This window comes from Camelina sativa, chromosome 16, assembly GCF_030686135.1.
Source record: "Camelina sativa cultivar CO46 ecotype springtype chromosome 16, ASM3068613v1".
In the NCBI taxonomy this organism is placed as follows: Eukaryota; Viridiplantae; Streptophyta; class Magnoliopsida; order Brassicales; family Brassicaceae; genus Camelina; species Camelina sativa.
Genome location: NC_141895.1, coordinates 2,401,123 through 2,427,619, shown reverse-complemented (window position 1 = coordinate 2,427,619; position 26,497 = coordinate 2,401,123). Strand labels below are relative to the sequence as shown.

Here is a 26,497-nt window from a genome sequence, read left to right as displayed (position 1 = left end):
GAGATAGAGTAACTTTCCTTATTTTAGTTCGTCTGATAAGGAAAGTTAATATATTATGCGATCTATAAATATGTATAAAGAGGGAAAGACTTCTCCATTGTAAATCATCCATTATTGAATACAGTTATTGAGTTCTCTTCTTGTTCTTAGCAATAGAAACCCTAATTCTTCAAAGATCAATTCCCTTTCTTCTAATATCAAAGCTTAGATTGGTTTTCTAGAGAGTTTACTTTACTGAATTTGTTTTCCCCTATAAACAAATTCATTGTGGAAATCCAGTTTCTACAATTGGCGCCGTCTGTGGGGACCGCAAATCGTCTCTAAAAGTTACTCTCTAAGAAAAAAATCTCATCCGAAAAAGTTCTCTGAAAAGTCCACGATAATGTCTTCACCCATCACCGAAGTCACCAGCGCGAACCGTACCACCTCCAACACGCCCGAGGTCACGGGCATCGCACCTGCTCAAGACAACGTTGCAACACAGAGCGGTGTATCAACCAGGCCGGCTACCGCCGTGTATGTTCGCCGCCCCGTCAACGAATCGAGGAACCTGACCGATGTCTCCTCCAAACTCCCAGTTGAGGCCAGATCTGAAGGGGAGACCAGCCAGGAAGCAGGACGAACAACCCCCGGACGAGGAAGATGCACGCGCCACGGAGCAGTGGCTCCGCGCACAAAACGGGAACCCCCCTGTTCGCACCACGACAGCGATCCAAAATCCGCAAGTCGTCTCCATGGAAGATTTCAAGATCCTGTTCGGCACCATGACGAAAGAGATCTAGATGATCTCCGAAACTAACCGCAGGGTCGACGCCGTCATAACTCAGACAACCCCATCACAAATCTCTGCTGGACAATCACCCATACTCGGCACTGACGGTCTCACTCGTCGTCTCGATTTCTCGGACGTACAATACGAGCGGAGGAATCCTCCCCCTGAGACGACATCGAGTATTCGACCAACAAACCCAGACTCACGTATGCACGAGAGTTCGGCCGCCCCGGTCGCCCGCTTCACGAACGCGGGGTCTTGCCTCGAAATCGAAGAAATCAAGACGCAGATCAGCGGTATGAACACGCTTCTTCATCGGGCTATTAGCACAGCTCCAGAAATCGACAGGATTGTCGAAGTGACCCGACAATCCCCTTTTACTCAACGGATCTTGCGGGCCGCCATCCCAAACGTCAAGCTGAAACTCCCAACCTACCTGGGCGACAAAGACCCCGTCTAATTCATGACGTCCTTCATGGCAACCATGACAAAGGCACGATTCACCGAAGAATAGAGGGATGTTGGTTGTTGTCAGCTATTCGTCGATAGCCTCTCCGGCCCTGCCTTGGTGTGGTTCACAAGGCTCGAACCGAGTTCAATCGATAACTTCGACCAGTTATCTACGACTTTTCTTAAGTATTATCGAATTCTCATTGAACGAGGCGTGACAAGCTCAGACCTTTGGGAGATGACCCAGGAATCCGGCGAATCCATCGGCAGTTTCCTGAGCAGATTCAAGGAAAAGCTAATGCGCGTCACCGTCCCAGAGGATGCCGCAATGGCAGCCTTCAGAAAGGGGTTGATTCCCGGGTCGCCATTATGAAAGGATCTTAACATACGGGAGCCCAAGGACCTCGATGACGCGCTACATCGAGCCTCCAGATTCGCACTCGACGAAGACAAAGACGCCCAGTTAGCCGCAAAGATAATCGGACAACCGTCGCACCCCCTAAGGCTAAAAGCCGGGACGAGCACCGCGAACCTCGCAAGCATCACGACCCCCAAGACCGAAAAAGGTGTCGTTCACGCGGTCTCCGAAGTGGAGGACCAAAACAAACAGCCATCCAACCCAAAGGAGCTGTACTGCGATTTCCACATGATCGCCGGCCACTCCACACACGAATGCGTCCATCTGAATAATTTCCTGTACGGAAAGTATATTTCCGGCGAAGTCGAAGCCACCTTTCAGCCAAAAAGCATTCGTGGAGGCAGAGGTCGCCGAGGGGTTGGCGTGGTGGACGATCTAATGGCGGTTGTGGCGCAGGAGGAGGATGAGGCTACAACGGTCCAACCAACGGAGTTCAACAGCCGGCTAACCAAGTGCTGGCAAACCATCAAGAGGAGATGCCCCAGGCGGACGAGCTGCCTGGCCCACCCAAGCGGAAGAGAGGGCAAAATCCCGAGCGGGCCAATTCTCCTATCCGAGGACGAATAACCATGATACTTAGCCCACCAGAGGACTGCGCCGACTCTATCCGCGCACTAAAGAAGAGGGCGCGTCAAGTTTGCAGCCTTCAAGCAGCCCCGAGCGAACCTCCACTCTGCTCGGACCCCATATCGTTTATTTCGGAACACGCCAAGGGAATCCAACACCCCCATTCGGACCCTTTAGTCATCGAAATCTCTATGAGCGATTTCGATGTCGAACGAGTTTTGGTCAACACGGGAAGTACCATCAATGTAATATGCTGGCAAACGCTAGAAAAAATGGGTGTCACGCCGGAACAACTGAAACCCGAGTCTCGAACATTGACGGGCTATGATGGGGTCGCCAAACTTTCAATGGGCGATGTAAAGCTGCAAGTGCGAGCCGGCGGATTGTCCCGGAAGACCAAGTTCGCAGTCATCGATGCGCCTCCAGTCTACAACGCCATTTTGGGGGTACCGTGGATATACGCGATGCAGGCCGTACCATCGACCTACACCTCTGCCTCAAATTCCCAACCACCACAGGAATTTGCACACTTTATGGTGACCAGAGGGTAGCCCGAACTTGCTCTGTTATCAAGAAGAAGCAGAGAAAGACTGAGGACGCGTAACAACTACAGAGCGGAGACCATCTTACCGGTCCCCATAAGCTGGAGAGAGATCGCCTCAAGTCTCCGGAGTGTCGAATCTTACAGGTGAATATTGATCCCTCCGATCCCTCACGAACTGTTGGCATCGGTGCCGAACTGGAAGAGCACATAAAGTCAAAGCTGATCGCTTTTCTGCAATCTCGGTCTTCCACATTCGCCTGGTCGACAATGGACATGATCGGAATAGACCCCGATGTTATCTGCCACAAGCTCAACGTCGATCCTACATTCAAACCAGTAAGGCAGAAATGACGACGCCTGGGTCCAGATCGGGCCAAAGCAGTGCAGGATGAGGTCGAGCGGCTGCTCACAGCTGACCAAATAATGGAGGTCCAGTACCCTGACTGGCTGGCCAATCCAGTCGTGGTCACAAACAAGAACGGTAAATGGAGGGTATGCGTGGATTTCACCGATGTCAACAAAGCATGCCCCAAGGATAGCTTTCTTTTGCCACATATAGACCGTCTCGTCGAAGCCACAGCCGGAAACCAACTGCTCTCGTTCATGGATGCTTTCTCAGGTTACAACCAGATCGCCATGAGTTCGACTGACCGCGAAAAAACGGCATTCATTACAGATAGGGGGACCTATTGTTATAAGGTCATGCCGTTCGGACTAAAGAACGCTGGAGCAACCTACCAACGGCTGGTAAACATGATGTTCACTAGTTTGCTTGGAAAAACCATGGAAGTCTACATCAACGATATGCTGGTCAAATCTTTGATTGCAGAGCAGCACATCGAGCATCTCGCCGAGTGTTTCGATATCTTGGATCATTTCCAGATGAAACTGAATCCAACGAAGTGTACATTCGGAGTTACTTCAGCCGAATTCTTGGGGTATATCGTCACTGAGCGGGGGATAGAAGCAAACCCTAAACAAATCGAAGCCATATTGGGACTACCGTCGCCGACCAACAAGGGAGAAGTGCAACGTCTGACCGGCTGCATCGCAGCTTTAAATCGCTTCATCGCTCGATCAACAGACAAATGCTTCCCTTTCTACCAAGTCCTCCGCGGAAATAAGGATTTTCACTGGGACGAGGAATGCGAGGTCGCCTTCCGGCAATTAAAGGAGTACTTGACTTGCCACCCAGTATTAGTCAAAGCAGAAGACGTCGAAATACTGTACCTCTACGTCTCGGTCTCCAGTTCGGCTGTCAGCGGCGTGTTGGTTCGAGACGACCGCGGGGATCAAAAACCTATCTTCTATACGAGTAAAGCACTCAACGACGCGGAGTCACGATACCCCACGCTGGAGAAGCTCGCACTCGCAGTGATCATTGCCGCACGGAAGCTCCGATCCTATTTCCAGTCACATTCCGTCGTCGTGTTAACCGATCAGCCACTCCGAACTGTCCTCCATAGCCCCCTCCAATCTGGACGCATGGCGAAATGGGCAGTCGACTTCATCACCGAGCTATCTCCTGACCTCGACGACCCCACTCCTAGGGAAGAGCATTGGACAATGTTCGTCGATGGTTCGTCGACGAATGAAGGATTCAGAGTGGGACTCATTCTCCGGTCCCCCACCGATGAAGTTCTCGAGCAAGCATTAAAACTCAACTTCAGAGCGTCAAATAACGAAACGGATTACGAGGCCGTCCTTGCGGGGCTTCGGTTAGCACGAGGACTCAGAGTGACACATTTGCAAGTCTTCTGTGACTCCCAGCTCGTAGTCAGCCAATTCAGTGGAGAGTTCGACGCCAAAAATAAGCGAATGGGGGCGTATCGGCAGTTGGTCCAAACACTGTCCGGGGAATTCACATCTTTTTCTCTGACAAAGGTCCCATGGAACGAAAATGCGTCAGCCGACGCCCTCGCAGCCCTGGCAAACAGCTCCGACCCTGATTTACGGTGCACCATCCCGATCGAATGCATCTACGCTCCCAGCATCGACCCCGACAATCAGATAGCAGTAATCAACGACGACTCAGTTCCGATGGAGGTCAACGAGCCAGTAGAGGATCTGACGGACGTCACAAAGCCTCCGGACGACTGGTAAATTGAGATCAAACTCTATATCTCCGAAGGCGTCGTCCCACCAGACCGATGGGCAGCCCGACGCTTAAAGGCTCAAAGTGCCAGATACATCCTCTTGGACGGGGAATTATTCCGCCGAAGCGCGTCAGTAGTGTTCCTTACCTGCGTCATTCGGGACGAGGCCGAGCGAATCATGATGGTGGTGCACGAAGACGAGGGTGGCAACCATTCTGGCGGACGCGCACTCGCCCTCAAAATAAAAAAAGATGGACACTATTGGCCAACCATGATGGCCGACCATGATGGCCGACTGCGAAGCCTTCGCGGCAAAGTGCGAAGCCTGTCAGCGCCATGGACCAATGCGGCACATCCCGCCCGAACTGCTGAACACCGTGACAGATCCATATCCTTTCATGCGCTGGGCCATGGACGCTATAGGTCCTCTGCCGGCGTCAAAATCCAAGAAATACGTTTTGGTGTTGACCGATTTTTTCACCAAATAGGTCGAAGCAGAGTCCTTCACAAGGATCCAATCCTTGGACGTAACCAATTTCATATGGAAGAACATCATATGTCGGCACGGACTTCCATACGAGATTGTCACCGATAACGGCACACAATTCACCTCGATGATCACCAGGCGTTTCCTGACGAAGTGGCAAATCCACCTCAGCACTTCGACTCCCCGATATCCGCAAGGAAATGGACAAGCTGAGGCCACTAATAAGTCGATCGTCGACGGACTAAAAAAAAGACTTGGTCGAAGGAAGGGGGCGTGGGCAGACCACCTTGATGGCGTATTGTGGTCCTATAGAACAACCCCGCAGCGGAGTACGGGACAATCCCCTTTTTTCCTTGCACATGGTCTCGAGGCACTCGCCCCTGCCGAAGCAGGAGTCCCGACACTCCGACGTACCATGATGGTCGGCAATCCCGAACTTAACAACAGGATGCTGATTGACCACAACGATCTTGCCGAAGAGCTGCGCGATCAAGCCATAGTCCGAGTGCAGCACTACCAAGATGCAGTGGCTCGGTATTATAACAAGACTGTTCGTCAGCGGCGTTTCAACGAAGGTGATCTGGTTCTACGGGAAGTTTTTCAGAACACCAAGGAAGTCAACGCCGGTAAACTCGGCGCTCGATGGGGGGGTCCATACCTCGTATCCAGGGCAGTTCGCCCAAGCGTCTACGAACTTGTAACCATGGCCGGAGAACGGATCGAACTAAACCAGAAAGACAATTTGGTTATTTAACTGGGAATCCGGTTAAGAACTCAGTTAGGTCATTTAAGCCCACTTCGGGTAGAAGAAGCTCAGCCTCGAGGGTGAAGAATCGACTTCCACTTCGCCCGGCGGCCGATCTAAGAGATAGAGTAACTTTCCTTATTTCAGTTCGTCTGATAAGGAAAGTTAATATATTATGCGATCTATGAATATGTATAAAGAGGGAAAGACTTCTCCATTGTAAATCATCCATTATTGAATACAGTTATTGAGTTCTCTTCTTGTTCTTAGCAATAGAAACCCTAATCTTCAAAGATCAATTCTCTTTCTTCTAATATCAAAGCTTAAATTGGTTTTCTAGAGAGTTTATTTTACTGATTTTTTTTTCTCCTATAAACAAATTCATTGTGGAAATCCAGTTTCTACATACCTCGACTATAGTGTGGGTGTGCGCGCGTGTGAGTACAGTATAGATATGTATTCATATATCTTACACGTTGAGACTTATACACATACATGTGGATGTGTGACCTACTCCCACGTTTTGAGATATACACACAATAAATCATGCACAAGCATATTTAGATCTGTGCTTCTAGAGTAGTTAAGGATCTAAAACTCTCATTAACCAAAGCAACTTATTAACTCGATCTCTTTTGTCGTTTTAAAATTTTAATACTATATTATTAGTGATACTAATAAATGGAAATACATTTATAACTACTCAATTCACACTATTAGAAGTAATCAATTCTATGGTCCTTGGTAGGTATAGTATTAATGAATAAGTAATGCGATTAGATCCATGCACGACTTTTTGCTAGTCGTCTATTTATGGAGATGCTACCTAATCATAAAACTAATCACATCTCATTTGTCATTTAATATTACTTCTGTCCTTTAATATTTGTTTAACCAAATTGGGATTGTGCGGTTGTAATCTTTTTTTTTTTTTGGGGTCAAAATGCGGTTGTAATCTTTGACGCAGTTTCTATGAGCAATATTACACTGTTATTCTTAGTTCCATCATATCAGTAAAAAGTATACAAACCTTTCAAAATAAATGGCGATTGATAACATGATGTTTAAATATTTGTTACTAAAACTAATTTCATTATCATAATATTGTTTCTAACAACCTCGATCGATATGTACTTTGATTAAAGATGAAATCATCCAATTGTAGTATTGTACACTAGCATCATGCATATATGTCACACACTTTAGCATTTTTTTATATCTTCCAGGGGAAAATTGTCATAGGATCTCTAGACTCTAAATAACGACATATATATATATATATTAATCATTTGCATAAATATAAAACAATAATTGTGCAATGACCCATCGATAGCATCATCAATGCTTTGTTTTGAGATGAAACGTGGCATATACAGTACGGTGTCGGATTAAGACATGATACCGTCATGCCGTAATCATGTCCTAACTCTTGACATCGCTGTATCATATGACATTAAATTTTTCTTATTTTTCGAAATCGTCAATATAATTTTAATTGATTGTATAGATCTATGGCAGGTTGATACCCATCAGTTTTCTAATAAGATAATTTTTTGTTCATTTAAATAAAATCCAACTCATTGACTTTGCAATTGGCAGATAGTTTATTCACGATTAAAAAAAATATTATTTATCTGAAGCAGTTATATATCGAAAAATCTACTAGTCTTTCGTAAAACCTTAATATGTACTACCCTAGATTTTTTTTCTTTGTTAAAATATCAAACTAAAAATAGCTATAAGAGAGTACATGACCCATGACCCATGACCCATCCATAATCAGGCTTATTACAATTAAATTCGGAGCCCTACCTTCTTGCTGATGGACACTGACACACTCTTAATTAGCATGGTTCTGGATAACGTTCTAGTTACAATCCATTTCTCGTTTTACGCCAAAACACTTCTAAAAACCTACGATTCCAAAAACCAATTTACATATTTAAAGCCCATAGATAATAATAAGAAACTACTACATCCGACGAGATTTAGAGCCATGTAACGCAGATTATACAGAGTTACAGAGTAATGTAGCTTGCTGCTAGCTATAATTTTTGTTCAATACAGTTAGAATCGAGTTATCACTATGGTCGAGGTCTATTCAACACAAAAATGGATCGTAAGAAACCAGCAAGAAGCTAAAACTGAAATCATAGTGGTCATAATGTAAAGTGTTTTATGGATTTCATACTAGGATTAGTAGTATATTACATCAACTTATTACGTCATCACAATTAGATAACAAGAAACTCTCTAAAGGCCAAAAAAACCCAACCCTTTTACCTTTGATCCATTGTTAACCCCCTAAAAGCCCATATAAGATGTTGTTTCGGCCCTTCCCAACAACCCGATTAACTAACCGGGTTGACCCGGAATGTTTGGGTGACATATACATAACCCGGAAGAAGCGTATCTTCTTCTTGTTCTGTTAATTTCTTTACCTCTGAAGAAAAAAAAAAAAAAATTAGGGTTACGAATTTACGAATAAGCAAACATGGAAGAGATCACCGATGGAGTAAACAACATGAACTTGGCGACTGATTCCCAGAAAAAAAACCGGATTCAGGTTTCCAACACCAAGAAACCATTGTTCTTCTACGTCAATCTCGCCAAGGTCCACACTTTATATGTCCTCCTTTAGCTTTTGAAAATTTCCTGGTCTCTAAAGATCTGTTTCGATTAAGAGTATGTTATTGTGTGTCAATCCAACCCCCAAAGGCTCAACCTTTATATGAATCTCTATGTTATATGATCTTGTAGTACAACCCCAAAGGCTCAACCTTTATATGAATCTCTATGTTATATGATCTTGTAGTACAACCCCAAAGGCTCAACCTTTTTATACACATGAACTTGGTGTGTTTATGTGTAAAATTGATATTTTCACAGATTGGTGTTTTAACTGAGTGTTTATTGTTTTTGGATTTTGTTCAGAGGTATATGCAGCAGTACAATGATGTTGAACTATCTGCCCTTGGGATGGGTATGTATCTTCTTCATCCCTATTCTTCTGTATACTATTAGGACTGTAATGTGTATTTGAGCTGCTCTTAAGTAGTCTCTGATTCTTGGTTTATTTACCTCATAGTACTAATTAAGATTATCTTCTAACATGAAACATGTAGCCATTGCAACCGTTGTTACTGTTGCTGAAATTCTGAAGAACAATGGTCTTGCTGTTGAGAAGAGTAAGTGATCTTTTTATTCTGTCTGAATTAGTACATTCTCTAATAATGGCGATTGAGCTTTGTTTTGGAAAATAATGGTTTCTTTCTTATATATATAGAGATCATGACTACAACTGTGGATATTAAGGATGACTCAAGGGGACGTCCTGTCCAGAAAGCTAAGGTAGTTTTTATTTTATTTAAGAGCAAACTCGTTCATGCATATTCCAATCTGTTCTGAAATTATGATTTATTCGATTTCGGTTTCTTTGGTATGGCAGATTGAAATAACGCTTGTGAAGTCAGACAAGTTTGATGAACTAATGGCTGAAGCCAAAGAAGAGAAAGAAGCTGCAGAAGCTCAGGTGCAGAGCTGATAATCCTAGTAATATTTTTGGTTTTCATGATCTTTTATCTCATCTTGATGCTTATTTACTAATTAAAAGCGCTTTATTTCATTAATTTTTGGCTTCTATGTTTGATGGTTTGTTGTATCTGTTAGCTATATTGATCATATGAAGATATAGCAAAACCGTATATGGTCTCGCTCTTCACATAAAACATCCGGGCCATCTGTTTTTTCTTCTACTTTCTTTTTGTTTATCCTCGTCCTTATTCAAATTTGGATTAGAAAAAGATGACATAGTGATATGACTCCTAATAATGTACATATCACTAATAAAAGTGATCTTTGTCACATAATATATTTCTAGAATTGGTTGAGACGCTATGTTAAGTAGAAGTTTTAAAAGTTTACACAGTTGGGGGGGATCTAATACATTCGCACAAGCCTCTCGTGACAATATTTGTTGCTTTTCTGTTTTTTTTTTCTTCTTCAATTCCCATGTTCGTCTCCGTCATCTTTACGGCACAGAAATGTACACAAAACCAAAAACTTACTCTATCTTCTCTCTCTCTCTCTCTTTCACATGCCTTTGTTCTTACTCTTTCTCAAGACTCGAAGTCACGTCCTTTTCTCCTCTCGCTCATCACACTCTCTCTCGGTGCAGAGAACAACTCCGACGCTCCTCCCTCCACATCTCTTTCCGGTTAGTTAATTTCACTTAGTTCCTAAATTGCTTCAAAGATTGTCACAATCTTCTAAAAATCTTGCACATAATTCCTTATCCAATGACTTGAATCACGGGTTTGAAAGTTTAGCGGCGCAACTATATTTTTTGAATTTAATTGAAAGTTTCTTGTAAAGTTAATTACTTTTTGTATGTTTCCCATCCTCTTCAGATTTGTCGTTGGGGTTCATGTGTGTCAGCGTATATAATTAAATTAATTACTTAAGTTTGTCAACTACTACTTAAGGAATCTAGGTAGCTCCGACGTATTTATTAATGAGTCTCTGATATATTTCAGATCTGTTTTGGAGAACTGTGAGCCATCATTAACTAGTGTCAGTCCATCTCTGAAACTTCTCTAACGGCTTTGGTTAGTTCTAATGGCGGAGAACAAACTTAACTTCGATGCACCTCTTCTTTCTACAAGGAGGATGAAGAAATCAGCAGTGTCTGTGCGTAGAAACATGCCAAAGCAGCTCCATGATGTTGACTCCAAGACAAGTGAATCTCTTTCTGTTTCAGTTCTTGTCCAAGAAGACATGGGCTTAGATCAGGTTTCGGAATCTTCCTCTGTTCCTCTCAAATCTCCCTTGGAGAGTTTAGAGTGTAAACATGTAGAAGAAGAAGAGAGTGAAGATGATGATGATGATGTCTTCTCTGATGCCCTTGATACATTGTCTTTAAAGCATAGCATAAATGGTGTTGGTGAGGGAGCGAAACCGCCAATGATGCCGTCTGAGGATCCTCAACCTCGGGCTTTCATGTTGGATCGGTTCTTACCTGCCGCGAAATCCATGACCGTGGAGCAACCACCTCAATATGCTTGGAAGCGACAACCATTGCCTCTCATGTCTGAACCAATGAGACAAATTAGAGATATAGTACCAGCGGAGAATCATGCAACTCCTAAGAGGTATGAGTCTGTGGTTTCTCCATCTTATTATCAGGGAATAGATTATGATGAAGATAGCGAGGAGGATTCAGATGATGATGAAGTTTCTGAGTATCTTTCTAAGAGAGGCTGTGGGATGATGTCACCACAAGTGTGCTTTAAAAACTCACTTGGTATGCTGAGCTCAGTGCATGGTCTTAAGGAGAAACCTTACTCCAGCCATGATCAAGTGAAATCAAGCAAGGTCGCTCAGCTCAAGTCTCGGTTCCAATCTGTGAAAAAGGTTCCTTCTCAAGCCCCCCTTTCCTTTTCACTTTTTTTAGTATTGTAGGGATCTGGTCAAACGCTCACTAAATATCAATCAAACTCTTGTAATGTTTTCAGCTCGCTCTTGATTATAAGCATAAGTTGGGAAATATAGCTCAATCTCCAGTACATCCAAGTGTTGGGAAGAAGTTTAACTTTGGATCTGAACAACTTGAATCGAACCTGAGTGCTACAAGTAGAACATCTTCTCCATACAGGCAAACTGGCTGTATGTCACCGTATCGCAGTGTAGGAAACAGCTCCCCTCTTCACCCTGCTGGTTTCCCTGGAACTCGTAAGGAAGCAGAGATTATGAGAGCTAACAGGTTGAACAAGCATATAAGAAACATAGCCAAGTCTCAGGAACTACTCTATCCAAAAAGTACAAGACAAGACTGTTCTACAAAATCTGTCATGGAGAAGACATTATATGTTGACACAGAGAATTCTCCAAAGACCAGCAATGATCATGGTAACTCAAATGTCAAGAACTTGCCAGAAACAATTTCAGAGGAACCAGAAATGGAGGGAAAGAAACCGAAAGCCATTCTCGAGCTTCAGGCTGTAGAAACTCTTAGTGTTAGCAGTGCAATCAAGATGGGGAAGGCAGATGAGTTGGAAAAGAACAACAGTAGCTGTGATCTGTCTCCACTTGCTCCGCCACCACCCAAAAAGCCTTCTGATTCTTGGCTTCTCAGTAATCTGCCTTCATTAACCTCAAAGATCCCTTCACGGAGATATCTGTTTCATTCCAAAAAGAAGAACATGGAAGAAAACTCCACAAGTGTTACAAAGTGGGAAACTATAGTCAAGACTTCTTATACGCACAGAGATCATATACGCTATTCTGAAGTAAGCATCTAAAGTTTTCTTTGGGAGATAAAGAAACACAATATAGGCGATAACGCTAATCAGGCTTTGATCTTCACTATATCTTTTGCAGGAACTGGTTGCTCGTTCATCTTGTCAATCTACAACTTAACGGTTTTGAAGCTTCCCAAGATCTGACCCCTTGGAATGGATCATCAGGTTGAATTTGATTACAACTTCATAGGCGTAAGAAACCGAGTTTCTTTTGTGACCCGTTGAACCCTTAACTCGTAATCCCTCAGATTGATTTACATGTGTAGCTATACTTCCATATCTCTGTTGCTTACTTAGCTAATAAGACGAACATTTGTTCCCAGTAAATGCTATGTTCATATTTCTATCATATAACTGTTCTGTTCTGAGCGTTTTCAAAAGTTTCCATTCAGGTGCTTCAACTACAGGACAGCAAAGTCTACAGGTAACATTTACACATTTCAGTTTATCATATACAGTCTCTCTGAGATGAAGCATAGAAATGAGTAATCTTAGGATGAACAAGACAGTGTTGTAGGGGAAGGCCGAGAAAGAATTATCATTAAGCTTGTCTCTTTGTTAGAGATACATGTACAAACATATTAGCAATAAACGAAAAACTAGCCTTTGTAATCGCCAGCAAAAACCGTCCAACTGCCTTAGATCGCACTACTCTAAATTTCTTTTCTTCTCTGATCTTCCTATATCACTCCCATTACAACTCTCTCATCACTTTCATATATATATACACAAACAAATCCAATTAAATGGTATAGTAACAAAGAACGTTATTAGTCTCGTTCTATGATGATACCTTCTCTTGTTATGTCTTCTTCTCTCGACCTTCCTGTTTTTTTTTTTTTTTTTAACTTTGTCACTGTTAAATTTCAGGTGGCAAACACATTGCTTCTTCAACTTCATCTGCTTTGTAATGCATCAGTTTCTCCAGCTGTGGTCTAAGTTCCTTGTTGCAAAACTCCTCATACTCTTCTATATTCCCTCCTTTCTTCTTCACCTCAACCACCACTAGAGATGGTGTCAGCTCAAAGATCTCAATTTTAATAGTCAAAGGTCCTTTGGCACCTTCTCTACAACCTTCTAACCTCACGCTCCAATCCTTCTTCCTCATCGTAAAGTTCACTGTTCTCGCAATCTCTTCCAATTTCGATATGATCTTTGTCACAGGAGCAGCGGATACAAACCTTGCCCCTTGTCCACCTTCTTCAAACAAACCAGAAAGATCAAATCCGGTATAGAACGATATGATGTCAAATGCGTTTAGACTCGCGGGTCTCGGCATTGAATCAACTCTGTTAATATCAAATTCTGCGTCTCCTTCTGAAGCAGTCGATGATCGTCCTGATGACAATGATGATGAATCGTCTCTATCATTGTCCTCATCCTCCCTACATAACTTATCGTTTTCGATGTAGAATTTGACATGTTTGAACCCTTTCTTGAACCATCTATGCTTCATGATCTCAGGTATTGTGATTCTTGTATTCGGATTCGTGTCTAGCATCCTGGTCACAAGCCTTGCAAGCTCAGGAGAAAACCATTTAGGACACTTAAACTGCCCTTTGTATATCTTCTTGTACATAATCAATATGTTCTTGTCATCAAACGGAAGGTAACCAGCCATCAACACAAACAAGATTACTCCGCAAGCCCAAATATCGGCTTTGGCAGCGTCGTAACCTTTCCTTGTCAAAACCTCGGGAGCCAAATAAGCCGGCGTCCCACAAAACGTTTGACAGATTCCGTCTTGCCTGAGCTGCTCCGAGACAACGCTTAGCCCAAAGTCAGAGACTTTAACGTTCCCCTTATCGTCCAAAAGCAGATTCTCAAGCTTCAGATCGCGGTGGTAAACACCGCGGCTGTGGCAGAAAGCAACAGATGATATCAACTGCTGGAAATATCTTCGGGCAGTTCCTTCTCTAAGCCGTCCTCTGGCCACCGTATTGTAAAGCTCTCCGCCTCGTACGTACTCCATCACGATGTATATCTTTGTCTTCGTAGCCATGACCTCAAGGAGGTGGACAATGTAAGGGTGGCGGACACGTCGAAGGATGGAGATCTCCCGTTTTATATGACCTGCCATTCCACTCTTCACGATCTTCTCCTTGTCAATGACTTTGATGGCCACATACTCGCCGGATTTAATGTTCCGTGCTAAATAAACTTTAGCGAAGCTTCCGTGGCCTAGAAGCTTTCCTAGCTCGTACTTATCCATGAGAATAGAGCCTTGAGTGGTCCGTGGACTCTTCGGGCTCTCTGGAGTACTAATCTCTTTGCTCGTGTCTTTAGTAACGATTCGACCAAGAAGACCCGCCATGAATTGTAGCGGCGTCGGGCCGGTGATAGCCATCGGTGTAGACAAGACTTGAGCCATCGGTGGGCTAAGACTTTTCTTTTGCGCTATGTTTGTTGATTCCGACACGATTTAAACAGAAACAAAAAAAAACGAACCAAAACAAGAGAACGAAACGGACGAAAATAAAAAATGGTGGGGGGGGGGGGGGGGGGGGGGGGGGGGTTGTGTTTGTTTTGGTTGTAATGTTGTCTTAACTTGGCCTTTTCGTGTTCGTTTTATAACAGTTTTCGAGTTGAGATTTTTACTTTATTTTATGTTCGATAAGCTGAAAAGTCATCTGATTAAGTATTGTTTTAAATACTAGTATATTGCTTATTTGATGTTGATGTGTTATCCTAATCCATTTATTTTTGCCAGCAGAATAACACGTTGGACGGGTTTTATCCATACGCAAAGTCAATTTTATTTTATAATACATATATTTTCCTTAAGGGACAGATATTAGGGTTGACTTATCAAACCACCCAGTGAGGTTGATCGATAAGCAGATCATGATTCGTGAAGATGTCGTCACACTCTCACACATTTGTTTATAATCTCTCTTAGTAGGTTTATCTCATAAGTCATAAGTGAGTATAATAGTCTTGAGAAGAAGATGTAGAGTTGGTATTTGTGGGAACCACGTCACGTGTTAATGCTGAGTCGGTGCTTACTGTAATTTGAGGACTTCACGTAGCCGACCTTAAACCAAAAGCTTCAAAGACACTCGAAAGAGCGATCATATTCATACTTCCAAACGGACCAAACCCGGTTTTCCACATAATAACTATTTATGTTTGGATTTCGAGTTGGCTAATCTTGAATGCAATATTCTCTCGTCCGTAAAACTTTATTCTAAAATTATATAATTTGGATTACAATTTGGCTAATCTTGAGTGCATAACTAAACTACCGTCAACCTTAATTTATTTCTCTGTTTATATAATATGTATTTTTAATTTGGATTTCGAGGAATAATTATGTAGTGTATTAATTATAAAAATATAAGAAATGCTATTCGTCACTTAATTGTATGTGTAAAACACTTATTTATCTCTTCGTAGCTTTCATAGGAGAATTTTTCATGTCACATAAATTGTTCTTCTGGTAAATAAAGAAAAAGTCAACTGATCCAGTTAACTGATTCAATAATACGAATTAAACTAATCAACCTTTTTATGTTGCATATCTATTTTGTTTCTGTTATTAAGTTATACTCGAAATGTATCCCAAAATAGCTTATGAATGCAAGCACGACGAAATTTTATCCTGTTTCGTATCTTTATTTAAAGTATTTAAATGGTCAAGAAATACATAAACTAATGAAAAACCATAACTTTATAAGAAGAATGTAAAGATCGATGTGAAACCACGTAAAAATATTACAATTGTATGGATAATGTTTATCATTATGTAATATATGTATAAATAATCTAAAAAGGAAGTATTCAAAGTTCGTAAGAAATGATTGTGTAAGAATCCAAAAGCAGAATGTGTAAATGAAAACTTAAGTTCCTTTGTTGTTGGTCAAGAATGGTATCCTTTAGAGAGCAGGTCAATGAATTGTTTGAGTCACTGCACAAACACAATGATCTGTATCCGAGTCAGGATTAGAAATTGCGTACATTATACATTGAACATGATCTACTAGTTAAATACCAAATTACATACATGAAACCATATGCATAAATTTTTAAAAGCCATATATCTAACTTATCATACACAAAGAAAAGGGGAGTATCATAAAACTTATTATGATAATATATTATGTGTGATGATAGCTGATAACATAAAAAAGATGGAAGGATGTTCATCCAACAACCGTGATTTGTTAGGACCCGATCTAGAAAACTTGAACAGAGTATGGTTATCTTAAATTTATAAGCATGCAATAATGTTCGGCCAAAAAATATTGATGTGGTTGCAGATGATAAATTTGATAAGGTCCTTCGTTTGAAAAGATTGACACGAGTTTCAAATGCACAAGTCACAAGTGTGTGATAGGAAGTAAATAATACAGAAACCCAGACTTCTTGATGCATGCATTTTGAGGTTCCAACATATATATTGATCCAAGTGACTTCTCATCCTTCATCTTTATTGGTGTATAAATTGTAGAAGCTGGTATGAAGAGTGATAGGGAAATGTTGGAGCAAGAAAGCTCCACTTTGTTTCTTCTGGTGCTCAACCTGGGACGGTTCTCACCATTCTAAAGCCTAGCTAGCATACCCATCCGTGGTGTGGAAGAATAATTACTTCCATAGAGGAAAATATGATGGATTTTGGAAATATGACAATTTTTGCAGGATAGGGTGACATGAAGAATCCTGAATCCCCTCCCAGCTACTACTTCAGATTTTTTTTTTTTATCTTCGATCCGGTATAACGCATGCAGCTGTTAACCAGATGCCATTGGTGATTCTCGATACACAGCCTTGGCGTAAGTCTTATTTTCTTCGTCACGGTTTTACAAGTTAAACCACTTAAAGAGTGAATGACAAGTTATCTCAAAGCTGTGGCTTGTCTATGGCACTTAATTGCAATCGTTCTTTGTGTGTTTACATACACCCTAGCACTTCTCTAATCCTATCCTTCATGATATAAAAAAAATAAGCTAAAGAATAAGTTTCTGTGTTATTCCATTGGATGTTGTATTACAATCCTTTATACAAGAGAAGAAGATCGCAAAATATCTAATTACAATTAATATACAATCGCCATCGTATCACGTTAAGTGTTCACGAAGATTGAAACTTGATGCGCAAGTTACGGAGTTAATTCCATCGAATCCGCTAATACCCCTGCAAGTTGGAGCGTGCAGGTCCTGTATGCCCATCTTGAAACGGAACTGCATGAACTCATGTGTACCCAAAGGCTTTGTGAAGATATCGGCCAGCTGCAAGTGACTAGACACGTGAAGCACGCGAATGTTTCTCCATACAACTTCATCTCGTACAAAGTGACAGTCCACTTCCACATGTTTTGTGCGCTCATGGAAAACGGGATTGTGAGCAATGTGTATCGCGGCCTGACTGTCACAATGGACTAGCATTGAAGCTTCGTGTGAGACCCCTAGAAACTGAAAATCCGCTTTAGCCAAATCAGTTCTTGAGTCAAGTGTGCCATCGCTCGGTACTCTGCCTCTGCAGATGAGCGACTTACAGTCTTCTGCTTCTTCGTTTTCCAGGATATAGGAGACCCACCCAATTGTATGAAATACCCAGTAACCGAACGACGCGTTAGAGGGCAGCTGGAGTAGTCGCTGTCACACCATCCGGTGAGCTGAGATGGTGTGTCCGATCGTAGGAAGATGCCCTGACCTGGGTTATTCTTCAAGTAACGAACCACACAGAGTGCAGCTTCCCAATGATCTTCGCGTGGGTGTTGCATAAACTGTGCGAGGAAGTGGACACAATAGGCCAAATCAGGTCTAGTAACAGCCAAGTAGATGAGGCGACCAATGAGACGGCGATACTGGGCCGGTTGTTGGAGAAGAGGTGAGGTCGAGACAGCAAGCTGATGAGTCGATTCAAGTGGAAACGCAGCGGGCCTCGCACCAAGTAAGCCGATGTTGGAGATGATATCAAGGGCATACTTACGCTGACTAAGATACTTGCCAGAGGAACTTCTGGCCACTTCAATACCCATGAAGTACTTCAAGGGTCCCAAATCCTTCATGTGGAAGCAAGAGGATAGATAGGCCTTGAATGTTTTCATAATTTGCCCAGTACTACCAGTAATAATCAGATCATCCACATAAATTAAAACATGAATCTGATTGCCCTTGGTATCCAGTGTAAACAGCGAGTAATCAGACAAACTCTGTTCTAAGCCATATTCTTTCAAAGCAGTGGTCAACTTGGCAAACCAACATCGGGGACTCTGTTTCAAACCGTGAATGGACTTTCGTAGACGACATACCTTTGTCGGACTTGAGGCTTTGAACCCCGGTGGCAACCGCATATAGATTTCTTCATCGAGATCTCCGTGAAGAAACGCATGATGAACATCCATTTGATGAATGTCCCACTTACGTTTGACAGTCGTATCCAAGAACAATCGTACGGTACCCATTTTTTCGACTGATGCAAACATTTTGTTGTAGTCGATACCTTCAACTTGTTTGTTGCCAAGTGCGACTAATCTGGCTTTGTGTCGTTCTAGAGTTCCATCCGACCGATATTTAAGCGTATCAACCCACTTACATCCAATTGCCTTCTTCCCTATGGGCAAATCTTCAATCATGAAAGAGCGATTGCGTTCGTGACCCTCAATCTCAGTTGACATGGTCTTGTTCCACCATTCATCTGTCGAAGCTTGTTGGAATGATTGGGCACCACATCAGACGTAATTGCAGCTAAAAAAGCCTTATGTTGTGGAGAAAATCATTCACAATCAACATAATTAGCCACCGGGTAGTGAGAGGTCGAGGCATCGGTTGAAGTTGTGGAATTGTAACTTGTATTGACCACAAAATCTTTGAGTTTGACCGATCTTGTTTTCTGTCGATGACCTCGACCGAGCCGTTCTGGCTCCATAGGAACCGAAGCCACAACCGATGGCTGTGTTTTCGTAGCTGGTACGTCGGTGTGCCGGCGTGTGTCCTGATGTATCGTCGCCATCGTGTCACGATGATCACAAGAAGGGAAAGGCAAAGGAGATGGATTTGGTAAAGGTCCAATAAAAGTTGGGTTTGGCACAGGCCCAATAACCGGTGGGTTTGGCACATGCCCAATAACAGGTGGGTCATAAGTGACAGGACCAACTAAATTAGGAGCTTGTGAACGGCCCACCTGATTTGCATCCTCTTCCTTGTGAAACAGAGAAGTTAAGTACGGCGACATATCCACTTCCTCCTCTGGTTCGTCGGCATGAACAAAGGCATATGGGAACTCTGTTTCACTGAACACAACATCGCGTGAAACAAAGAACTGGGCTTTTTCAAGATCGTATAACCGCCAACCTTTTTTCCCATACGGGTAACCCATGAAAACACACCTACGGCTCCGAGACGCAAACTTGTCACCCTTGTGAGACTGATCATGAGCATAACACAGACTGCCAAAGACTCGGAGATGTGCGTAGGAAGGTTTGGCTTTGTACAAGCGCTCATAAGGAGTAGAACCCTGAAGAACGGAGCTTGGTGTCCTGTTTATTAAATAACCGCCGTGAGAACACATTCACCCCAAAACTCCATGGGTAGGTTAGCTCGAAACCGTAAAGCTCGAGCAATTTTTAGTATATGCCGATGTTTCCTCTCAGCTCGCCCGTTCTGTTGCGGAGTACCAACACAAGACGTTTCATGTATTATGCCAAGAGATTTGAAGAAGTCACGCAAACAAACAAATTCAGACCCATTATCACTATGTATCTTTTGAACCGGTGTGTTGAACTGTCGTGTTGTCATTGCTAAGAAATTCTGTAGTTGAGTTGGAGCCTCTGATTTATCATTCAACAAGTGTATCCACACACCTCTCGAGTAATCATCGACGATAGTGAGAAAGAATCGTGCACCAGAATAAGTGGGAGTCCTATACGGTCCCCATAAGTCGCAATGAATCAATTCGAAAATCTTTGTCGTTTTATTCTCACTAATCGGAAAACTCAACCGTGTTTGTTTAGCGCGGAGACATGTATCACACGCTTTATTCAAAAAAGTAGAAGAATTATTAAGAGAAACACCAGGCAGTAGACCCACGACTTTAGCAACTGGATGACCCATGCGATTGTGCCAGAGCTCAAAGGACTTCTCATCTCTTATAACAACGGATGCAGCATACTCCAAGCTTCTAAAGTGAAAGGTCCCTCCCAAACGCTTACCAACTCCTGTCACCGTCCTCAAAGCACGGTCTTGAACAACAAGGAAATGATCAGCCAACTGGACAACACATTGGTTCTCATCCATCAACTGACTCAACGAAATCAACTCAGACTGAAATTCCTCAACATAATAGACAGATCATAGAAGCAAGTTTGGACATAGCCTAACAGAACCTTCTTTCACCAAAATACGTTCTCTATCATCAGCTAACACAACCCCAACCGGTGCCATATCTCTAACATCCGTTAAGATATCTAGACGACTTGTTAAGTGATGGGAGGCACCCGTATCAAGAATCCAAAAAGGAAGAAAACACGTACTCGTTAATTTTTCAGACTCATTGGGTTTGCCGGCATTGAGAAGGTTTTTAATGGCCCTCCACTGAGCATCGCTGACTTCCACTTTGTCATGATCATTATCCGTAACAACATAGTTAGCATTCGCAGAGCTGGTAGGAGTGGCAACCTGAACAGCATTGGCAAACGTCATAGCACGTCCACGTCCCATACTTCCATGGGAACCTCCACATCCACGACCTTGACTTGGTGATGCACGAGTACGTGGTCGATTCCCCCACCACTTCGGATACCCAATGATGCCGTAACAACTCTTGCTTGAGTGAACAATACGGTTAAAATGCGTACACACGACATGCTTGTCATGTTCGTCTCGACGAACACTTTGTACTGCTTGAACAGCGAAGGCACTGACCTCAGTTGTTTCCTCACGACTATTGGCGTCGTTTCGCAACAAATATTCTTCCTGACGAACAATATTGTAAACCTCCTCCAAAGGTTGGATCGGAATTCGTGAGACTAAGCTCGAGCGTACCGTTCGGTAAAGGGTATCATCACGTCCAAACAAAAACTGATGTACCTTATCTTCTTCACGGTCTCTTTCTTGAAGCGTGCCAAGATCGCACTCACACTTACAAAGGCGAAGAGGACGATAGCTTACCATGCTGTCCCAAATACGAGTTAATTTTCCAAAGTAAGCCTCAATAGTGAGACCCCTTTGTTTACAGCCCGCAAGATCCGCCTTGATTTGTTGAACCCTTGGTCCATTGGTCACCGAAAACCTCTTCTTCAAGTGGTCCCACAGGTCCTTCGCAACATCTCGATGAGAGATGTTAGAGCGCAGAACTGGATCGATGGACATCTTGATCCATGACACAAGCAACGCCTGGATTGTCCACCAGTCTTCAAGGTCCGGAGAGCCTTCATCGGGTCGTGGGATTACACCGTTGAGAAACCCAAATTTCTTTTGTGAGTAGAGGGCTGTCTTCATACCACAAGACCATTCATCGTAGTTCGTACCCTGAGTAAGGGATGCGAAATCACCACTCCAGGATTGTCAGCCGCCGTTAAATCGTACAGAGATAATGGTACGTCGGACCTCCGTCGTTGTTATCGTCGAAGTCGTTGTCGCTGTCGGGTTTGGGTTCAGGGTCGAGTTCATTGGTGGAGTTGATCCATCGTTGGTGGTTGTCATTGTTGAGATCGATAAGTTTCAAAGAATGAAAAGAAAAGGCAATATTATCTTTTCCTCTGAAACCATAAAGAATAAGTTTACGTGTTATTACATTCGATGTTGTATTACAATCCTTTATACAAGAGAAGGAGATCACAAAATATCTAATTACAATTAATATACAATCGCCATCGTATCTTGTTCACGAAAATTGAAACTTGATGCGCAAGTTACGGAGTTAATTCCACCGAATCCGCTAATATAAGCTTGAATGAACCAATCTGTTTTAGGTTCTGGATCTAAAAAACACCTTAAACCCAAACTTGTGAACTTATAAGCCTTTTACTATTCCTTCCCCGGTCCCTTCCCGATATGAGACATTTAGTGATATCTTATCACAAGGTTGTGTTACATTTGAATAACAGAAGCAACAACCAAGCCGAGGAGCAGAGGGAAAAAAATATCTAGAGAGAGAGCAAATCAGTCCCCTTTATACTCAATCTATCACAGCCATGCAATGTCACCGTTTTGGATCTTGTAGCAGTCAACAGGTGAAAGAGACTAGAGAGACCGTATATGTCTTGTTAACTAAAAAGCATTTGTGAATGTTGTAGTATTATTTATGTCTTAAATCCAAATGACCCATTTTGGGGACCTTCTTTGGGTCGCACGTGGGCTGTCCCAGTTTTATTTTAGATACTCTTTTTACTTCTGCACTGTTTTGGACCCATCTCCTGCTGACTCATGGCTCCATGTTATTTTATTTATTTGTTTTTCCTAATGTCTTTATTATTCTTCAAAACCCAAGATATTTTTTTTTATAAAAATAAAAAGTTCAAAGTGAAATATAAAGAAAGTAAAGCAAAAGAAATGTTAATTGATTGGTTCATTTTTTCTTTTCTCAAAAACACGTCATTTTCATACAATCATCATAACGTTTTCTTTTTATCTTTTTAACTTCCGGTTTGTTTTCATCATGGTCAAGTCTTCTTTAATCCACATCCATCAAGTGTACATCCTAACCTTCTTTTTTTCGGTGACTTTTGCATATTTGAGAATGATTCATACACGGATTGGTGGGAGGGAAACAAATATACCAATTGGTTTAACACATGAAATTGAATTGATTATTGCGAAGCTTAAACACACAAACCTGAATAAAGAAAGTCATTGTTATTATCTCTATTAGTGCCATATATAGTGTGCAAATACTAAGTGTGTAATTTTTACACTTTTGATTTGTAAATAAGAAAAAATCTAATGATAAAAACATATTTTTCTGATAAATCAAACAGAACACTTGGCTACTAGTATGATTCCTTCCTCATTTGTTTTTGTGCCCTTTAATTAAAGACTAAACTAAATTCAAGACGCTTGAAGGAAGAGAACGACATGCACTGCAGGAAACGTAACTAATGCATTAAAAGAGTCTGTGACTTCTGATGTGTAAAGTTGGGAAAAAGCATTTTCTTACCAGCAAAACAGTGTAACGGTAGTATTCTGTTTTTGGCAGTTCCTTAAGGGGCATTTCCGGTACCTAACTTATATTTCTAACGGTCCTTTTTCTCTCAACCTTTCACTATCCCTATTTCATATGTATATAAATGTAATAAGTCACCATCTCCACCACTACCAAAAAGCTCTCTTCTAACTCAGCTGCAACTTCGAAAAAGAGTAGCTTTTTTCACTTTGCCTTGTCTCTTTCTTTTTTTTTCTCTTTCACACAACTTTTCTTTTTTTTTTTTTTTTTTTTTTAAAAACAACTCAGTTCTTGTTTTCTCAGTCATTCCTCTTGATTCAATCAGATCCTTTTAGTTTTCCTGATTCTTTAGCTGATTCATGAGCTGATAAGAAGAAGATTGTTGTTTTGAGTGTTGTTGACCCAGAAAGAAAAAAAGATAGACTTTTGAAATAAATTACTACTCTAAAATCATGGATCCAATAAAGCCAGAGGAGATAAGCCACCCACCAATGGATCAGCTTCAGGGTTTAGAGTATTGCATTGACTCAAACCCTCCATGGGGTACGACCCTTGATTGAAACCATTTGTCTGTAATCGAATTGATTGCCTTTTCACTTTACTGATGTTGATGTTGTTGCAGGAGAAGCCATAGCTTTAGGTTTCGAGCATTACATTTTGGCTTTAGGAACTGCGGTTATGATTCCTTCAGTTCTTGTTCCTATGATGGGTGGAGATGATGTGAGCCATTATTGTCTCTTAATCCAAAGTTATATCTCTGTGTGTGTTTTGCTTATCTGACTGAGGATTTTGATGTTCCTTCCATTGATTAGGGTGATAAAGTCAGAGTTGTTCAGACACTACTGTTCCTTCAAGGTGTTAACACTCTTCTTCAAACTTTATTTGGAACTCGTCTTCCAACTGTGATCGGAGGCTCTTATGCATTCATGGTTCCCATCATTTCAATCATCAAAGACTCTTCTTTGACCCGTATCGAAGATCCACAGTTGGTATGTTTGTTCTTACTCTTGGAATAGTTTTCTGAAGATCCTCACTTCCATACTAACTTGAATGTTTAATCTAAGTAGAGATTTCTAAGTACAATGAGAGCGGTACAAGGCGCAATCATAGTTGCATCCAGTGTTCAAATCATCCTTGGTTTCAGCCAGATGTGGGCTATCTGTGCAAGGTATATATATACAAAGAACACAGTGCTTGTTATCACATAAAGGTTCAGACTTTAATGATTTTTTTCCATCTTACATTATTGCAGATTCTTTAGTCCTGTTGGTATGGTTCCTGTGATTGCATTAACAGGTTTTGGACTCTTCAACATTGGATTCCCAGTGGTACATTACTGAGACTACTCTCTTTAAAGATTCAAGCAAAGCGTCGCTTTCGATTTTTAGTTAATAGTGTTTGTGTTTGCAGGTTGGTAATTGTGTTGAGATAGGAGTCCCTATGCTTATCCTCTTTGTTATCTTCTCTCAGGTTATTTTCTTATGGTATCTAATTCCAATACATTCCCAAATATGTTTCAGTTAACTGATATTATAATCTCTATGTTCTTGTGCAGTATTTAAAGAACTTTCAGTTCAGGCAATTCCCTGTAGTGGAGAGATTTGCTCTTCTTATAGCGCTTGTCGTGGTGTGGGCTTACGCGCATCTTTTGACAGCGAGTGGAGCTTACAAACACCGACCACACCAGACACAAGTAAACTGCAGAACCGATATGTCTAACCTCATTTCCTCTGCTCCTTGGTTAGTTAACATTCTCTAGGATGTGTATGAATAACAAAAAAAAAGACATTCAATAGTTGATAGTGTTTCATATAATTTATGCTTCTCTTGGTATGTTTTAGGATCAAGATTCCTTATCCACTTCAATGGGGAGCACCTAGCTTTGATGCTGGTCATGCTTTTGCTATGATGGCCGCTGTTTTTGTCTCACTCATTGAGGTAATGTACCTCTGAATCAAGATTAGTACTCTAGTCACGTACACAACATACATTAAGTATCTCTTTTGAATATGAATGTCCTAAAAGAAGAATCTTTTTGAATTGTGATTAGTCAACTGGAGCTTTCAAAGCTGCTGCACGACTGGCGAGTGCCACGCCTCCTCCACCTCATGTTCTTAGCCGTGGAATTGGCTGGCAAGGCATTGGAATTCTCTTAAACGGTTTATTTGGAACGCTAAGCGGTTCAAGTGTCTCTGTGTAAGTAAAAGTGTGAATGTTTTCAAACCATTTTGAACCAATTAGTGTGAATGTGTTAATCTCATCATGGCTTTCTTGATTCCTTACAAATTCTGCAGAGAGAACATTGGTTTACTAGGAAGCACCCGAGTTGGAAGCCGCAGAGTGATCCAAATCTCAGCGGGGTTTATGATATTCTTCTCAATGCTAGGCAAATTCGGGGCATTGTTCGCTTCAATACCTTTCACAATATTTGCAGCCGTGTACTGTGTCTTGTTTGGTCTTGTTGCTTCCGTTGGTCTCTCTTTTCTGCAGTTCACAAACATGAACTCCCTGAGGAATCTCTTCATCGTCGGTGTGTCTCTCTTCTTGGGACTATCGATCCCTGAATACTTCAGAGACTTCACCATGAAAGCATTACATGGTCCAGCTCACACCAATGCTGGTTGGTTCAATGATTTCTTGAACACAATCTTCTCGTCTTCACCTATGGTCGCGTTGATGGTGGCAGTGTTCTTGGACAACACTCTGGATTATAAAGAGACAGCGAGAGACAGAGGCTTGCCTTGGTGGGCTAAGTTCAGAACTTTTAAAGGAGATAGCAGGAATGAGGAGTTCTACACTCTCCCTTTCAACCTCAACCGTTTCTTCCCTCCTTCATAGAAAGTTTACCTTTTTTGTTTTGACTCAGAATTGTTATTTGTTGTTTGTCTGTGTGTGACTTATCATCACCCAATTTTATCTAATCTATAAGAATCATTCATTTTTTTATTTAATGGAATCACAACCACTTCATTAGGATCAGCATCAAAAGATTTATATGACTGATTCAGTTTTTTTT

The 26,497-nt window shown here is 41.8% G+C and overlaps 5 protein-coding genes across 6 annotated transcripts; 3 read left to right on the top strand and 2 right to left on the bottom strand.

The window, feature by feature from the left end:
- Positions 1-8,500: 8,500 nt before the first annotated feature.
- Positions 8,501-9,807, top strand: LOC104749450 (uncharacterized protein At2g34160-like). 2 transcript variants are annotated; one of them, XM_087489794.1, is made up of 5 exons: positions 8,501-8,693; positions 9,014-9,062; positions 9,205-9,267; positions 9,366-9,430; positions 9,528-9,807. In XM_087489794.1, the coding sequence occupies exons 1-5, from the start codon at positions 8,574-8,576 to the stop codon at positions 9,621-9,623; spliced, it is 393 nt and encodes a 130-aa protein (XP_087345920.1). In that variant the 5' UTR covers positions 8,501-8,573; the 3' UTR covers positions 9,624-9,807. The 2 variants fall into 2 exon arrangements, with proteins under 2 accessions (XP_087345920.1, XP_087345921.1); XM_087489795.1 differs by having other exon boundaries at positions 8,502-8,838; positions 8,895-9,062.
- A 202-nt stretch (positions 9,808-10,009) lies between these two features.
- Positions 10,010-12,742, top strand: LOC104749449 (uncharacterized). The gene is made up of 4 exons (XM_010471089.3): positions 10,010-10,295; positions 10,615-11,491; positions 11,593-12,366; positions 12,458-12,742. Exons 2-4 carry the CDS (start codon positions 10,697-10,699, stop codon positions 12,494-12,496), a joined length of 1,608 nt encoding a protein of 535 aa, XP_010469391.2. The 5' UTR covers positions 10,010-10,295; positions 10,615-10,696; the 3' UTR covers positions 12,497-12,742.
- A 147-nt stretch (positions 12,743-12,889) lies between these two features.
- On the bottom strand, positions 12,890-14,992 carry LOC104749448 (CBL-interacting serine/threonine-protein kinase 13). Its single transcript, XM_087489793.1, has one exon. It carries the CDS (start codon positions 14,747-14,749, stop codon positions 13,238-13,240), a length of 1,512 nt encoding a protein of 503 aa, XP_087345919.1. The 5' UTR covers positions 14,750-14,992; the 3' UTR covers positions 12,890-13,237.
- A 4,103-nt stretch (positions 14,993-19,095) lies between these two features.
- On the bottom strand, positions 19,096-23,529 carry LOC104753269 (uncharacterized). The gene is made up of 6 exons (XM_087490785.1): positions 23,476-23,529; positions 22,236-22,300; positions 21,906-22,078; positions 20,700-21,808; positions 19,957-20,642; positions 19,096-19,858 (listed from the first exon to the last, which is right to left on the bottom strand). The coding sequence occupies exons 1-6, from the start codon at positions 23,527-23,529 to the stop codon at positions 19,096-19,098; spliced, it is 2,850 nt and encodes a 949-aa protein (XP_087346911.1).
- On the top strand, positions 23,513-26,427 carry LOC104749447 (nucleobase-ascorbate transporter 2-like). Its single transcript, XM_087489792.1, has 10 exons — positions 23,513-24,024; positions 24,104-24,201; positions 24,294-24,470; positions 24,549-24,649; positions 24,734-24,809; positions 24,892-24,951; positions 25,037-25,221; positions 25,323-25,419; positions 25,532-25,677; positions 25,776-26,427. The coding sequence occupies exons 1-10, from the start codon at positions 23,934-23,936 to the stop codon at positions 26,317-26,319; spliced, it is 1,575 nt and encodes a 524-aa protein (XP_087345918.1). The 5' UTR covers positions 23,513-23,933; the 3' UTR covers positions 26,320-26,427.
- The last annotated feature ends 70 nt before the right edge of the window (positions 26,428-26,497 follow it).